Genomic DNA, 18606 nt, shown 5'->3' on the forward strand with positions numbered 1-18606 from the left:
AAATTTCCCCGGTAAGCTTTGTAGACGAGGTTCTACATAAAATACAAGCATTAAAAACCGCGCTAACTTATTCCTACTTTCACACACCCAAACTGCTACCAAAACCATGTCTACGGAGGGCAATTATATCTTCAAAATGATGGTATGAATAAAGATTAATTCTCCTGGAGATACAGTATCGATCTTCTTCGAGTTTTGACAGTCGGAGAAGATATAGACATCAATATTTAACAAGGGCTTCCTCTTCTACTCAAGGAAAATGACAAAAATTATGTTTAGGCAAACAGTGTTAGGGTCTTTTGCATTTTCGAAATAGTTTTGTCGTACAACATTAGTATTTTTATTGGCATTTCGCTGTTTTGGTTACATATACGTCTATCTTTTGGTAAATTATGCCAATCTATACTGGGTTTTAACCTGTCGATTAGCGAATTAACGTCAAAAAAACTAATGCTTCGGCGTCTCAACGCTTAATTAATGTATGTGTTCATACTGTTCATTGACGAAGAATATAAAAAAATAGACAAACCTCTGGAGCCATATAATCAGGGGTCCCACAAAAGGTATCAGCCGTCTTGTCAAGGTATATTTGTAATTTGCACATTCCAAAGTCAGCGATTCTCACATGGCCCTCGAAGTCTAACAATATGTTATCTAACTTGAGGTCGCTGAAACATAAAATAGAAAAAACGATATCTGGTGATTTTAAGCATATTCACCAGATTTCAAAAATTCATTTATCAATAATGCAAAGTAAAATATTGCGGAATAAAAATAGAATTACAAATTACAATTCAAAATATGATCTGAAAATGAGACTTGTGTTTTTTTTGGAAGTGCTGTCGATTATAATTTGTAATTTTTAAAAGTAATTTAAAGTGCCTTCATAAGAAGAAGAATTTGCCCATAACAATAGCCGATGTTTCCCTAATCAGTTTTCAATGAGTTTTTAAATAATTTTAGGAATCTTCGTTCCGCTTATTCCACCATTTCTGGAGTTTTTCTAATTTGTTTCTACAATAAGGTTCTGTAGGAAGGTCAGAAGTTTAGAATAATACGCAAGTCTAGGGTGACAAAAGACGTATTTTTAGAGGTAAAAAGTAACTGCAAAAGGTAAAATTTTAAAAATAAAAACAAATCGTCACATTATTTCCCCGAAGCGATAGGCAGAGAATAAAACGCCACATCACTGGTCTTTGGATACAGACCCCGCTCCTTTTTACATTCATACATCTTGTTTCTCGTTTTCTATTATCTTATCATAACTAATTTTGACGTTTTTTTCGCTGTCACATCCTGCACGTTCAAACTAAGGCAGCACCCCTATTTCAATTTTGACGATACTCGTCTAATGCTTGAGGCTGAAAGACATTAAACGTTTTTGGCATATAATCCCAAAAAATCAACCCCTAAATTCTAATAACTATTGGTACAACCTAACCACCCTTTCATCAGGTGTCCACAAATTTACAGAAAATACTTCTTATTTTAAAAATTTGGAGTACCTAGTTTCTTCATTTTTTTATAAATAGTGACGAGTTTACAAAATTTCTAATTGGGGCGATAAATTTGTCGGCATTACTAATAATATTCGTTTGTTACCGGTATACGATGCCTTTCTGGTGCAGGAACTTGAGCCCGGAGACGATCTCCGCGGCATAGAACCGCGCTCTCGCCTCGGGGAAGCGTCCAGTCTGCTGGATGTGAAACATCAGGTCCCCTCCGTTCAGGTACTCCATGACGAAGAAGAGGTGCGACTAGGAAATATAACTTATTGTGAGAGGTGTAGGTATTCGACTTCCATGAACATGGCGGAACTGTGGAATAATTATACGTAGGTAGCCTAGAATAAGTTGAGGGTCACCTAAATGTTATGGCAACGCACATAGACAATTGTTTGGACTGCCACGGAATGTTCACGGCTGGACGATCAATTCTTCCACTGCTCTACTTCGCCAAAGATCCTGGAGCCTATGGCAACAACTAAGAAATTACAATAATATGCCTCTCCAAGGCACTACTGGGTGGGTCCACTCACCTGTTCACGCGTTGGCTACAAATGTTGAGACTGCCAAAATGATGTTATAATTGTAAAAACTCCTTAGGGATAATATAAGGTCGAGTTATAGTATGTCTCGTCTGGTTAGTATTATATAGTAATCGTGCGTTTTTTAGCGTTGATTTTAAATTTGTCTCAAATGATTTTTTTAAGTAGTCAGGTAAGTCACTGTAGTATTTAAGGCCATTGTATAGATTATTGTGTAGAGGTACATAAAATTAATTATAAAACACGTGTTAAAATATAAACGTTCTGACGAGCTACAGAATTGAGTAAAAGAAAGTAAATAAATAGGTATCGAAGAAAATTAACAACTCAAAACTCAAAATTCTTCTAAAATTTTTTTTGATGTTCTGCAGAACTCTCTATGTAAATTACAAACTCCACATTCCTTAACGCTGACGAATCATACCAATATATTGTCTTGCAATAGTTTATTCTATTGTTATTCTTGTGCTTATTTTTTTTTCCAGACAATTAGTGTTTCGTGCTTTCTGTCAACACTTTATTTTAAAATAGTAAAACTCGCGATGGCAAATTTTTTTCTTGCAAGAAAACAGGACAGAGGATGGCGTTGATAATCGAGTAACATTTCTGCTTAAAATGACGCCGACACAGACGCCCACTTTATTTTTCCACAGAATGACTGTATGCTAAGAATAGACCAAATAATATTGAGTTGTTTATGAAATAATAATAAATAAAGAAATCATGTCGTTAGATATGATGAATCGGGTTATGGTCCCTTGGCTAGTGTTGCGGACTCACGGATCAGAGGTCCGAGGTTCGAACCCCACTCTACCCCAACTTGATTCCCATTTTCTAATAGTGAGTTACTTACAACTCGTTGAAAATGTCCCCAAAAATCGAAATATTTAAGCAAGTAATAAGAACACAAATGTTTCCTTTTTTTACATAAAAAAATACTTAAAAAGATTACCGTGTTCTAATATAAAAATATTGCACATCATAACTCATTCAAAAGATATAATTTAGCGATTTGAAGATAATTTTTGTTCCGTGGAAAAATTAAACTTAATGTGTTCATTTTTTAAATTAAATTTTACAAGCAATTAAAAAAATCTTGTAAGTCGATCCTAAATTTACGTAATTAAACTAATTGACGAATTGTTGAATACGTTAATTTATTTGTATAGCTAATGATAATAAATGTATGATATACTTTGGCGTAATTGTTAAAAAGCTCACCATTTTACAAATCACACTAAATAAGTATGTATCTAATTCAATTGAATAAGTAATTAAAAACAGGCGTATAACATTTTTTAAATCTATAAAATAAATATTGCAGGATACTTTACTTTTTACTTTCAAATTTCACAGATTATTATTTTAAAACAACCAATTCAATTTATTTCAATACAAAAATACATTTTTGTTGGGTTGAGTGCATTTCATCTATTTAGGTAAAAAAAAAACATGTTGAGCGGAAATGTTTTACATGAGAAAAATTAATAAATATGATATGATACCAAATAATAACAATAATAAATATAAACACATATCTTAAATTTTAAAATGTCCGTGAGCGAAAATACACGGAAAAAAATATTTTAGGTAAAATATTAGTACCTACATATAATGTATAAATATTTGAAAAAATAAAACTGTTTATAAAATAAAATATAATAAATACATTTGTGGTACTAATAAATTCGGCACTTATAAGAATAGCTTAAAAGAGTATATATTACAAATATTACGTTTATGCAGTACATATTGTACCATGGTTGAAAAGCGTAAGCTTAATTAAGGCACACTACTTTATATTTGTATAATAACAATTTTTAATTTCTTACATTTGATTAGCTAGGCATTTATAATTAAGTAGTTTTAGTTTTTATGTTATTGTTTTATTAGTATAGGACTACTTATGCTCTAAAAGATAAAAATCTCCATCTTAGAACAGGCTGAGCCATGTTAGATGGAGACTATCATAAACAGAGAACACTCCGTTTTCATTTTATATTAATTAGTTTTAAATAGATTCCCTGTTATTAAATATGTATACTCATTTTATGCAATGAATTTTTAAAAAAATGATAGTAATAAAATGAAACTGTTTTTGTTGTTGTTGTTTATTAGACTACTGTTTATAAGTTCCCGATTTCTGTTGCGTGAAAAATGTAAGCTTAATTATCAAAACCGTTTATTAATATACTGTTCATAAGTCCCCGATTTCTATTACGTGAATATTGTCGAAATAGTTGAAAAATGTAAGCTTAATTATCAAAACCGTTTATTAATATACTGTTCATAAGTCCCCGATTTCTATTACGTGAATATTGTCGAAATAGTTGAAAAATGTAAGCTTAATTATTAAAACCGTTTATTAGAATACTGTTTATAAGTCCCCGATTTCTATTGCGTGAATATTGTCGAAATTGTTGAAAAATGTAAGCTTAATTATTAAAACCGTTTATATTAGTACTATTTATAAGTCCCCGATTTCTATTACGTGAATTTTATCGAAATATTTGAAAAATGTGAGCTTAATTATTAAAACCGTTTATTAGAATACTGTTTATAAGTCCCCGATTTCTATTGCGTGAATATTGTCGAAATTGTTGAAAAATGTAAGCTTAATTATTAAAACCGTTTATTAGAATACTGTTTATAAGTCCCCGATTTCTATTACGTGAATATTGTCGAAATAGTTGAAAAATGTAAGCTTAATTATTAAAACCGTTTATTAGAATACTGTTTATAAGTCCCCGATTTCTATTGCGTGAATATTGTCGAAATAGTCTATCAGCGCAAAGTCCCGGGTAATAAAATGCTCGTTTATTCGAAAATTCACCTTGGCTCAAATAGGTGGCTGTAGAGAATTACTTCACATATATTACATTTATAATAGAGACATTTTGAAATACATTTTTACCTGTAGACTATTGAATTGTACAATACGCGATTAATTACTCGTGTTGCTTTTTAAATTAATTAACCACATATGGGTGTTTTATGTGCGTGTGTGTGTGTGTGTGTGTGTGTGTGTGTGTGTGTGTGTGTGTGTGTGTGTGTGTGTGTGTGTGTGTGTGTGTGTGTGTGTGTGTGTGTGTGTGTGTGAGTGTAAAGGTAAATGTGTCTAGGGTTTGGTTTAGATGTATGCGTGTGCATGTGTTTTATATGAGTGAATGGATGATAAGAAATTTTAAATTAAAAACAAATTATTAAGAGACATATTTGTTTGAAAAGGATTTACAAAAATTGTACCTGCAAAAGTAATTGTTTTTGGATCTTCGTGTTTTTCAAATAAATCAAAAACGTGGTTTAAACCATCCGATTGACAATATTTAAAGTTCCTTTTCATGTTCTGGGTGTAACTTGAACAAGGTTGTGGTTCCGTCGTTCTGTGACTAGAGACGCGAACGCACGAATCAAAGGTCGGAGGTTTAAACCCTACTCTACAACAACTTGATTCCCATCTTCAAATATTGAGTTGTTTGCAACTCGTTGAGAATGGCCCCGAAAATTCAAATACTTAAGAAATCGTAAGAACGCAAATAATTATTTTCTTTAGGCAGTATAATTTGCAACAATGGGCTAATTTTCTTCACCAAGCACGGACTATGACTCGAGATATATGTTGTTATTTTATTTTAGCATCTGATTAAGTGAATTATTTAAATCATTAATAAAATAAATGACTTAATTAAAAATAAAACAAATGTAACTCTTAACTAATAAACGTAAGTTATTCACCTCAGTCTGGAATGTGCAGAAAAGATGGCAGAGGTAGGGGTGTTTGGTACCGAGGGCCAGAACCTTTCTCTCGATGAGGGTACACTCTACATCGTCATCTTCCAGTACAACGTCCTTTTTCAGGCACTTGATGGCGTAGTAATATTCCGTATTCTTCAGCTCGGCCAAGAGGACCTGGGGAACAATTCTCCAGATAATTTGCTACGGAAACCAATAAACGTTTAACAAATTCAGGTATTTTCTTATTCTTCTTTTGATTTCAATCCCTCGGATTAGTTTGGGACAAACAACTGTACCTTCGGCCCTTTGTCAATTGACCATTTGATAAATTAACCACAAATAGTTAATATCTCCTTTATTTGATCAAGCGACTCTCGGCAGAGTCGTCTTATATAATGCGTGCCTTTTACTGTTCCCACCAAAATAGTAGGTACGTATGCGGAAGAGTTTAATGGTGCAAAATTTGACGGATCAAATTAAAATGTATTTTTGATATTGCTAGACCAAAGCAACTGTGAGATAAACCCGAAATTTTCGATTTTGAGATACACACGCAGATATGTTAATAGATAAAATAATAAATGTTTTCAAATAATAAAATATTGAAGTTAGATAGTTAACATACGTGAAAATATAGTATTCATAATCTACTTCAAATAATTATTTAATTCAGTCAGACCCTTTGCACACCTTAAAGTCCGTTTATCTCAGATAATCTTTATTTTAACAACCCGCCAATCTTATATTTTAGAAGCTTGTCAGCAGGTGGGAAAGAGAGAATATGAAAACAAGTTAGGAAAAATACACCTCAACATCTAGACCAATAGAGAAAAAAAAAAATATTTATAATTTTTTTTTCCAACTGGCGAGAATCGAACCCGCGATGCCAATTTTACAGTTGGCCTTCTAACCAACTGCGCCACGTCGCCTGTTCTTCAGAGATATCTCATTGTTGCTTTGGGCTAGCGATATGGTGTTTGGAAAGTGCCAACCTAAAATATTTTAAATTACATAAATTTTATTGAAAAGGCAACATGACCATATTCATTCAAAAATATATATATTCAATGGAATAAGTACCGATAGAACTTTATTGTGATATAATAATATGAATTTTTTAATAAACAATGATTATATTTTAACCGACAATAAAATATTTTATCGCTTTGAAAAATCAATAGATTTTTATAAGTTTCAACAAAGTTCAACTCTTTGATCGATTTCGAGAGATAAAGTAAGTTTTGAATATAAATTTGCAACAAATTTTAAAATTTCAAAAGTTTTTGTAATTTAAGTTTTAATACGTACAAACTCTTGCTAATTCGCATTACTGTCTTATAATTTGATAGATAGGGTCGAAGACCTAAATTGTATTAAATGTGAGAATTTGTTTACTTTTCCGGTACATGTTTATAAGCTTACCATTGCAAACTATAGCACTAGCTAGGTTTTTATTATTATGTAAACATGAAAAATTATGGGATCACTCACTTTTCCGAAACTTCCCTTCCCGAGGACCTTGAGGAAGTAAAAGTCTTCCACTTGGTACTTCTTGAACCGGGGGATGGTGGTGGCTGGAGGCGTCACACGCCCCGACCTCTGGAAGGCCGCATATGCCGTGGACGCTTCTGTAAACCATACACAATTCACCGTTACTTCACTTGCCATAGTTCTAACATGTTCTAATTTCTAGATGCCGAAGACATCACAAAAGCGAGTGAGCATTCCGTGCTTTAAGGCCTATATTATGTAGTTGAGCGGAAAAGGGTAAAAAAGAACAGTCCCGTCTACTGTGGTTGTCGTTTCAAATTCTACGAATAAATATTACGATCCGTATGGATAGTCCAATACGCCTCATTAAAAAAAAACTTCATCTGATACCGCCATGAAAACGTCTTATCATTTTGATGGTTGACAGCGGCTCTTCTTACCTCTTTCCGCGCATCTTAAAACGGTCGACCTATATTTAATGCGCTGTTACATCATTATTATATATGTCTTTCTTCTGCTATTTTCAGTAATCTGTAAGTATAAAATGCTTTGTGTTCATTTCTAAAAATACTCGGTAGTTCTGGGAAAGCTGAGGTAAGTTCTAATAAAGTGGTTGTCCTTTAAATCGGTAGAAAGAGTTAATTTGCAGTGCACGGGATTCGCAGGCGGCGTTTACTATGTTTATTGCGTAATAAAGCGCCAGAAGGAAAGCTTCCCACGCGCCAGCAGTTCATTAACCGAAAATAATACAACTTTATCATGAAAACAAATTAAATAATCATCGAAGAAAGTTCAAACTTGTAAGAATACAACCTTTTGAGGATTGAATAAATAGTTAACAATGAATGTTTATTTTGTCAATTTGGTCTATTGAAATAGCGGCAAAATACAACAATACTCAGGGTAGTATCAATATCATTTAACTGATTTTAAAATTAAAAATAATTTAGCAAACCAGTACAGAAAATGAACAAAGATGTTCGAGACCCAGTGCCGAGGTTACATATGTGCGCCTGGTTGTCCATCTATTTTGATAACACTCTAGACACATTACGAACATAAATTATTTGATTATTATATTACAGCCAGCTCGGCGCCACGTCTTTTATTCATTCGAGTACCACTTTACACACCCATCGATACACTTTATTTGTAAAACATTTAATATATATTATATTTTTGTCATAATTTAAAAACATAACTTAAGAGATTTGCTTTGATATTCTTAACTTAATACCTGCGAGAGTAGAATTCTATCGCTTATTTCGCTGAAGCGAATCGGGTGTTTTCTTTAAATAGAAAATACAAATAGTGTTCGTGTGAAGTAAGCCTAAAAGCAGAAACTTCTAAATATTAGAACAGATGCGAATTCCAAAATTATGATTGGCGCGTGATGCGATTCTGCTGCCAAGAAAATGTGATAATCGCAGACGTAAAACAAGTGAATACCTCGCTTCAATAACAATCATATAAACACATTGAACACACCCACTTGCGAGTTAATAGGGAGGCGGGGGCTGCGTTCAATGTCAGCGAAAGTGGAAGTCGAGGGATGTATTTTCCTGGCAAAATACGTCATTCGTTGTTAGTCGATACTATAACTAAGTCAGTAGGAGACATTTAGTATTATTTACAAGTTCATGCATTAGTACCACATACTATTAACCAACTCGGCACGCGAAATTATTGGTAAAAACATATTTTTGTGTATTTCCGTTGGACCTGCGATGTTTTAATTTAAGTTAATAAGAGACGAGTTTTAAAGTAGCGCGTCGCGTCGTGTCACGGGATTGGTGGTCAGAATAATATATTATATTGGCAACTCCCGCGGAGACAGACAAATAACGCAAAAAATGCAATACTTCTCTTAGCTCGGGCGTCACGGATTCTTATACCGATTTCATGCGAGAAACAAAAATGACAAAAACGATCACAGAAAATAGAACTAAAAATATATGCACGGGTGTTTAAACACATAAGGGAGTAACTTATTTGCGACAGGATATATGTGAAGGTGTCATTTACCATAATGTTACTCAAATGTGTGGGGAGAAGGTTGTGTGCGTGATGTGTTTGTCCTGATGATTGTCAGCTTACCCAATATGGCGTCGGAGCTGAGGGAGTCCGCTTGGCCAGAGCTGCTTCCCGCTCCCTCCCGCTTCTCAGCGCCCCCTGGTCCCAACAAGTCTTATGTATTCCATATGATTCACTTCAATATATGTTCACAATGTCGATAAATATTTTTTTACGTAACATTCTGAATTAGGTATACATAATCCTATAAGAAAATTACCTTGCTATTCGTGCATTCAAGACATAAAAAACATTAAGAAATTAATGCGTCGTTTCTCCATTTTCCATACCAAAGTACTATTGCAATTTGAGCTTATTCAGTATCATCACTCAAAGCGTCGACCTTCGCGAGGAAATGATCAATTTATTATTCATGTTTTAAATAGAGATAGCAATCTTTAAATTTACAGGTGTAAGTGCCAAAATATACCCAGAATCTGCTTTTTGTGTTGCGCTGTATAAATTGGTATCCGTCCAAGACCGACCCATTTGTACATATATCATATTAAAAAATATTTTTACTTGTCTCTTGATAAATATTAAATAGTGTCAAGGAGCCAGAGTAACTGTTGGTAAGGATTAGGCGAAACATTGTAAGAAGTATCATTGGGCGAAATATTAGGTTTTTTTCAATGGAAAGAGCAGATTAAAATCAATCATATTTTTAATGAAGCTCGTGAAAGATTTCAATTACAAAAGTATTATTCTTAAATTGTGACACCGTTTGTTTTGTTGATTTGGCTCCACATCAATATTTCATAAAATCGCGTCAACCGCATGTAAAAAACGGGAAAACCAGTCTACCTGTGTTGATACAAAAGACGAAATTATCCTGCTGTTGTTGGATATGAATCAGGATACCCGCCTAACCTAGATTTGTTAAAATTCTTCTTTCCATTCAACTTTTAAATTATTTTACGAGTAAGTCATAAAATAACATGTTAAAAATCGTAATAAATCATTTAAGAAAAATCGAAATTTATCTAGCTTAACCCTTTATAGGACACATATTTTGTGTTGATTTTAACCTAATAAAATATCTAAATCTGTTGCAACAAAGAAGGAAGAGAAAGGAATATGGAAATCTGGGTAGCTACAGGGTTTATGACATGTCATGGCTAGTTTAAGTGGCCACTTTATACATTAGTCACATTCACCAAGCCAGCCTATCGACAAACTTAAAACGTTGACCAATAAAAAGTATTTTTTTTAAAGATAATAAACCTCATGCGTTTGAAAAAGCTAAATGGAAAAATTATCTACCAGTGTACGTTATTATAGTACGCTTGTGATAAAAAGGCTTATTTTTAATACGAAATATTATTACAGAAAATAAATACCTTAATTTAAGTGGTATATATATATGTATATATATATTTATCATATTGTTTCAGGTGTCCTATAAAGGGTTAAAGTAATAAATTATAACTTTTATTACGGCGGGTGTACGCAGTAGGTTTACATAAAAATACTGTTGCTAATTTACGATCATTATATCATGGCGGAAATCCACCAGGAAGCATCACCTCGCGCGTGTATGAGATTAAGTGTGCAGTTGAAAAGTTGCGAGAATGATAAATCTAGATCTCAGATTTATATTATGATAAAGGGGAAAGAGACTCGACTAGACTAGAGACGCTTCGTAAACACATCGCGGAAATCTTCGTGTTTCTAACTCTGACATCACCCAGTCGCAGCCGGACTGGTCCGTAGAACCCAATGGGTCATCTGGGTAGCGTTTACCCGGGTATCTGTCCATAGAATGGATAAATCAAGAAAAACTAATATATTAAACGACATTCGAAACTTACATATCCTATTAATACAATTTCCTAACTGAGGGTTATTGATTATTGACATTTTGCAGCTACGGGTTGCCAGATGTCCGGTTTTAGAACTAAGAGTCCGGTTTTTTTTTAGTTTGTTCGGTAGGAAAATCTTGGTAAACCGGACCAAAGTCTATCTTAACGACGAAAATTCATGTAAAAACAGGCACTTGGACCGACAAAAGATGAAATAAAGTATCACTATATAAAGCTTTTATGGAAATAATCTTTAGCATCGCAACAAATGAAATAATGTCACTGAAAATACTAAAAAAATGCATATAAGTGCTGTGCAGTACATTCTAAGATACCATTTCAATAAAAAAAACAATTCTTAAAATTAGAGGCATCAAATGTTCAATATTGTTTTTTTTTTAATTTGAGGTTTAATGATTTCCGTGAAGTTAAAAAATTTCGAACATCTCGCCCGGTATTTTTTTTCAACACTAGTAGATCTCAAAAATATTTTGAGTTTGTCCAAATTTTTGTAGACATTGGATTCGACTCCCTGGGAAGCGGTTTATATTAACATATTACAACAGAGATGAAGAACATTTAAGAGAAGGTAATATAGAAGTCTAGGTATCTACAGGGCTTATGACCTGTCAATGGCTGGTTTAAGTGACCACTTTACACACTGTGTAACATTCACCATTCTGCCTTTATTTGAACATCTATAGCGCTTCAAGGGCTCTTCTTCTTCAAAGTTCTTCATCTCTGTTGAAGTACGTTAACTAGTAGATCTGGCAACCCTTTGGTATCATGTAAAAAAAATAAGTTTGATTTATTTCTGCAATGACAAAATTTTCGTATGTGAAAACATTTTTTTTTTATATGGAATTCCTAAATGATTTTTCGTTGCTTTGAAATATATACGTCGCACTTGTTTATTTTTATTACTTCATAATAAATTTAAATGGATAAATATAACCAATCCAATCACAATTTCAAATAAGACAAGTGGAATATTTTTTATGGTGGGTGATTTAAACGATCCTAATGTTTCAAGATCTCGGGGTGGTCCTTGTCGGGTCACCTGGTGACGCATGACGGTAACAGTGAGAGATGAACACCCAGTACCAGCAGCTAGCAGCTAGCAGCTAGCAGCTAGTTGATAGCGGACAATGGACGGAGAGGGAGTAGCCAGTAGCCCGTCGGTCTCCTCTACTAGAAGGCCAAAAATAGATTTCACTGCAGGGACGGTTGGGACGAATCTGTCACACGGTTCATAATACTTTCCATCAAATGCGAAATTAGCCATACAATATGAATTACAAAGAATATAATATCATATCAACAAAATTTACTTTGAAAAATACAAATAAATAAATCTGATGTGAAATTGCATGTTTTTTTCTGTTTGTTACTTTTTAAAAATTGGCGTACTTCAAGTGTATTAAAAAACATAATTGGTTTCAGATTCTATAAATATTTTTGTTGCAAGGAGGTAAGACTAGTCGCTTGATTATATGTAATAAAACACAAAGAAAACTTGCTATATAATTACGCATGTAACGAGAATTCTTTAAATTCTAAACGCATACACAGTAATAAATAAAAACCGTAATGTACGTACTGACTAATACAAAATTACATTTTTGCTAACTCATCTTGGCTAAGGTACTTATTGTTTTAATATTGTATTAGTTCTCTCAAGAAAATAAACAAAGTGTATTATAAAAGCTTCTTCGAACGAGTGTTTTTTTAAGAAAAAGCTGTGTTATTTTGATATGAAATTCCGCGAAATGATGATACTTTTGTAAAAAATAAAACAGACAACATTCGGTGGGATTTCCAAGATAACTTCTGTTTACACTTTGGGTAATTTTTCTTTACCAGAGGATCATTCGACTTTATATATAAATTTTGGAAAAATTAACCAGAATTCATAATTTTATTTTATTTGTGTATAACAGAGAAAATGCAGTAGACAAATGACAGGAATATTCGAGGTAAAAAGAACGAAGAAGAAACTATTCGTGAACAGGAGTCTAGGTCAGCGAAATTATTTATTGCAGTAAATCTTCCGTTGGGATCTATTACAAATCCGTGTATAATTATTCAAGGTGTCCTGCCTTTGCACGAATAGGAAAACAAGAGAGTAATTAATTGTTGATGTTTTTATAATTTACCAGTGCGTATAATAATATATTGTAACTAAAAACCCGGAAACGTGTTGAAATACGTAGTATTATGATATCTGAAGTATTTTTAGAGCACCTGCCGCCGATTTGTAATCCTAAATAATAATTTCGCTCTTAGAGTAATATAAATTGGCACAGAATTAAGACTCAAAGAGAATAAATTTTATAGGATTAAATACGTTTTTTATAATTAAAGATCTTTGACACATATTATTTCATTTGATCGTATTACATATACGACACTAAACAAAAAAAGGTAAATAACTGTATTTTTAGATCCATAGATCATAATGAGTTTAGAAAATCGAAGTTGTAAACAATTTTATTCCTGAAACTGACTCAACCTTTCCTTTAACTAAATTTATTTTGTAAAATTAAAATATGTTATTTTATAACAAAAAAAAGTGTTGTCTACTGGAGTTTACTGAAGTACACAATTTTAAAATGTTTCCAAATGTGCTAAATATAACAACCAAATTATATTGAGTAGTATTCTTCAATATATAATATATCCAACAAACGGATGAAATTTGATAAATCAATTTTACTTTGCAAAAAACAAACAATTTAAATCCTAAACTTCCAGTCTATAGAGATGCGGGAAGTTTAAAGGTGTTTGTATTAGATTTGTTGAAATCCTGTTTAATTTATAGATATTTAAGTAAAAACCTGAAATAAACTTTTAATTAAAATACAAAATAAAACGAGTGCGGATAAATGATTATCGGTTAAAACAATAATACAATAATGAACGTACTGTGAAGAGTCGTAAAGATGTCTTCCCGTCGGGGACGCAGGGCGGCGAGAGCCTCCGCTACCAGTTTCTGGTTCACCCCACACAAGTTGGCCGTCAGCTGCTCACACTTCTTGTGGCAGTTGACGTCACACTCTGTCCATAAATGTTACCAAGTTAAGTCCACTCTAGCGAGTTAGGCCACGGCGGAGCGGGGGGAAAGAAGAACCGCCATTAATAACCCTTAGTTAGTAGACAGCCAAATATTTATGGAAATCTTTTTGTGTGATATCGAATATTTGTTACGGAACGTGATTGAAGTGATAAATAAAAGTAGCCGTTTATATTGTTGAATTACAAATGCCAATAAAACGAAAAATTTAGACGTAGTTTGTCGAACTACCCCTCGCGACGCAAATTACAATAGACAATAAGAGATTTACCAATCAATATTTTTATACGGTATAAAAAATGCTAATATGTATGTGAAATTTCGTTGGTAATATAAGTACTCCTAAAATAAGTACATTTGATCAATGTTCAAAGGATAGAAAAGTAGATTGTATCGACTGACAGAGTATATCTCTCACCTTCCAATTGTAATCGATAGCAAGAAGTTCGTTTTATTTTCCACTTGAATACCGTTCCAAATCATTAATTTTGCAAAATAATCAATTAACCCAATTGTAAAATCTTTTTTTCTTCTTTTTCTTATTCATATAAAATTGAGAAGCTATATGTTTTTTTAATTCTTTATGAATGATGTTCTTAATTTAATATAATAGTTTAAAAAAATATGCTTGGGCAATTTGACGATTTCTCACGTTCAGATATTGAATAAGTACGGAAAATTATAGTATTTAAAATATTTATGACTTTATTGTATTGATTTTTTACGTTCATTTTTAGGTGCATTCGCATATCCATATTAGAAAAACTTTAACAAAAACTGTAAATCAAAAACAGATCGAAAATGTTTATAATATCCGAATGCCAATGTTGTCATATTAATTAATAAAATAAAATCTAGCTGTATCGCTTGTCAGCGCGTAATCGCAATTAAACTTTGGTATTTCGCCATTTACGAAATATTAAATTATATATTTTGTAAAATGTTGTATTTTCGTACATACGTAAATGTTACGTAATCGTACAAATCCTACGAACATTAGAATCGGTTTATTGGATTTTTGTAAACATTTCAACGGGCTATTATAAATCTACAAAACTCACATACCAATTCTGGTGATATTTTCAGTAATGTTGACATTTAATATGTCCTCAGTTAAGTCATATTATTAAAATTACTAAATAAATAAGCTATTACAATATTTATATAAACATTAAAATTTAAACATAATCACTGACCGACGCGACGCCAGTCAGCAGAACAGTATTAATTTAACTAAATAATCATGACGCCGTTTCTTTGCATGTTGTCGGTGCAGAGATAATAACATTTAATTGAATAATTTACGTTAAATATATTACTTGACATTTGCGGAAAATAACTATTTCAATGTATTGGTTCTCCGTATACAATCCAATTTAGAGAAAGCAACCTACATGTATTATATTTGTTTATATCACAAAAGTAGACAAAGTAATTCTTTTGTCTCCGTGGACCTGTGCTATAATAATATAGATACGTAAATATCTCGACACAGGCGGAATCTTTATTTGGGAAACTCTACACGTTTAGAGGGCTTATGATCCGCTATTTGATAGTTTTATATATTATTTTATAATCCTACCTAACTATATTATAACAATTTAGTGCGATGTCGATTTTATCTGAAAATTGCAGAAAATGTCTAATAAAAAAGGTAGAAATATCCGGCTCCTAAAAATGGACTAAACAAATATAAAAACCGTAAGAAATGATTTTAAAATGACGATAAAAAAAGGTCCCGAAAAAACCGTTGAAAAAAAACGAAACTTAATTGAAATCATCAATGCAGGAGCGAAAAATGTCGAAGAATCATCTTGGAAAGTCCTAAAAGATGGAAGGACCTCAAAACTCAGCAATTGATATATTAATAGATTTTACAAAATTATTAGACTAAAATAAAACATTTATTGACTCTAGGAGCATGTGTAGGCTGATATTGTCGCGGATAGTGTCGCGGACTCACGGATAAGAGATCCGGGGTGGTCGCAAATCGACCCCTAATTTATTTTTAATTATTGTCATTTCAAAGTGAAATAAGTTTTCCACGTTATAAAAATCATAAAAATATATTTTTGAAACGGGCGAAACTATATACTCATATCAAAAATATTTTTTTATTTTTATAACGTGGAAAACATATTTCACTTTGAAATGACAAAAATAAAATAATAATTAGGGGTCGAGTTGCGTCGGTTGACTGCATCCAACTTCGGATCATAGAGTATTTGGCATGTTCGGTTTCCTACCTGATCTCACCTTAAACTTTACCGATGGCCGTCTATTACCGAGGGGCAAGTCAGCCGCCAAGTCAGTCCATCAGCGGGAGCGCGCCCACGCGCCCGCCTAATACCTGACCACCAGAACTGTGCTGCTCGCTCAGTGCTATTATCTACCACAGTACTTTGTCTAGGGAGAACTGCGTCTCGGACGCTTCGAAAGTGACATGGAAGATGGAACATCCCGCGGCCCACTCATAAACGAAGAAAATACCCGTTTCACAAAATATGCAAAGCAAACAACTGAATAAAACATAAGTTTCAATTATTAAATGATTCACATAAATATAATATATAATTAATCTAGTATTGCTTTTGTGCATGTACCAAATGTGAAAAAAATACGACTTTGATGAAATCTCCTCACAATTGAAAGATTTGGGTAAACAACCATCATCAAACCCTTATCCGCGCACAATGGTGCATAGGACTCTGCACTGTTATATAAAATGCAGCGTATCTTGATCACCTGCTACAGGGAGATAAGGTGATCAGTCTTACGCTTCAGATGCCAGTCCGAGGATAATTAGATACTTTGGTGTAAAACCACCATTAAAAAAATATATTTTACGTCGATCTTACCAGGAATCGAACCCGGACCATCAAGTACGGTAGGCAAATGCGCCAACCACTACACTACGAGGCGGAATTTTTCTCCACTCAATTTCCTTTTTCAGGGATTTTAAGCACTCGTTAAGAATTTTGATTCTGGTAAATAATTACGATTTACTTACATTTTAAAAAGTGTAGGGTCAAAGCACCAGTAAATGACCACCCCCCAGTAAATGACCATTGGTTAATAAAACACAATATAATAAGAATTGCTACATGTGTCCAGTCAAAAAACTTTTAACACTAGAAACTATGACAAAAGCAGTAGGCGGACACATATTTTGGTAAGAAACAAATCTATCAGTTTTGAACTGTGAGTTGTCAAAAGGTAATAGTGCGTCTTCCCGTTATTGTTCTGAGATTGATAGTGTTTTTATAAGGAAAGGTGTGGTAATTGTTTTATTTGATGCTATTTATTATGCAATTCTTTGAATATATCCATATTCTAATATGTTAGGGTGTTTTACTGTTATGATGTAACTAAATCTGAGTATTATTTTTACTGGGTTAGTAGTGGCCATTCGCTGGTGATTCTGCTATTTTTAAGAGTAATATCAATTATAATTGTAATACTCGTATTTCAACAAAAAAGTAAAAGTACTTAGAAAGATTAATGTGTTTTTTATTGTTTTCATTTATTTAATAATAATGAAATATATACCTTTAATCCGGATTTCACAACAAGCTGAACCTTAAATGGTCATTCATTGGTGCTTCGACCCTATCTTGTATGAAATATTTCCCGTCATTATAAATCTACACACATCGCGGTGACGTCGTGAGCTTAACACTAACGCCCATGAATGAGAAAAAGTAGGTAATTATTGTTTAAAAACCGATATTTTTACTTTCAGAATGAATCAACTTTACAAACTAAATTTTCGTGTTATCTCTTTCCTTTGTTTGAATTTCAATGAATTCCACTGATTTTGTTAAGTCTAAATAATTACAACACAAAGGGTTAATAAATACATTGGTACGTCACGGTTTTCCAGTCGCGTCTTTCAAAGCAACCGAAAACACGAAGCGACGCGCGACGCCTACACGTCCAATTCCCTAGAGCAGAGTACAGGGAAGCGAATAAAACAAGGTGGAGATAAGTCAAATTAATATGAAACGGTCAGTGCCAAGGAATGATTTACGACGAACGAGTACCGAATACGTAACGCCAGAAAATATTCTCCGCATCTTTATTGCATCGAAAGATTTTGTAGATTCATTCTACGTACATTTATAAAGTTCACTGCAGAACAGTGATCGACAAACTTGCACGTGTCAGTGAACTTTTCGCTCCAATTAACTTATGATAAACACGCAAAAGAAATATACCCCACAACAAATACTATTCCATTTATTATTCTATCCACATGAGAATTTTTAAATTTTTTTTTATTTGAATTTTTTTACAATAAACATAATAATAAAACAGAGTATTAAAAAAATAAAGCATAATTACATATCAATGAAATACATATTAATAGAAAAATAGTAAACAAA

General features: G+C 32.8%; 1 protein-coding gene across 2 annotated transcripts in view; it reads right to left on the minus strand.

The window, feature by feature from the left end:
- Positions 1-18606, minus strand: part of LOC148271355 (uncharacterized) — a 31912-nt gene that overhangs the window by 2433 nt on the left and 10873 nt on the right. Inside the window, exons 2-6 of one of the 2 annotated variants that reach the window (XM_088241490.1) lie at positions 9371-9445; positions 7274-7410; positions 5783-5956; positions 1603-1757; positions 530-668 (exon numbers count right to left, since the gene is read on the minus strand). In XM_088241490.1, the coding sequence (XP_088097616.1) occupies positions 530-668; positions 1603-1757; positions 5783-5956; positions 7274-7410; positions 9371-9445 (680 nt within the window). The remainder of the gene's footprint in view (positions 1-529; positions 669-1602; positions 1758-5782; positions 5957-7273; positions 7411-9370; positions 9446-18606) is intronic. The other variant, XM_088241491.1, reaches the window with a different exon arrangement.

This window comes from Micrasema longulum, unplaced genomic scaffold (genome assembly GCF_059751315.1).
Source record: "Micrasema longulum isolate JH-2025_06_02 unplaced genomic scaffold, ASM5975131v1 h1tg002915l, whole genome shotgun sequence".
Classification (NCBI taxonomy): domain Eukaryota; kingdom Metazoa; phylum Arthropoda; class Insecta; order Trichoptera; family Brachycentridae; genus Micrasema; species Micrasema longulum.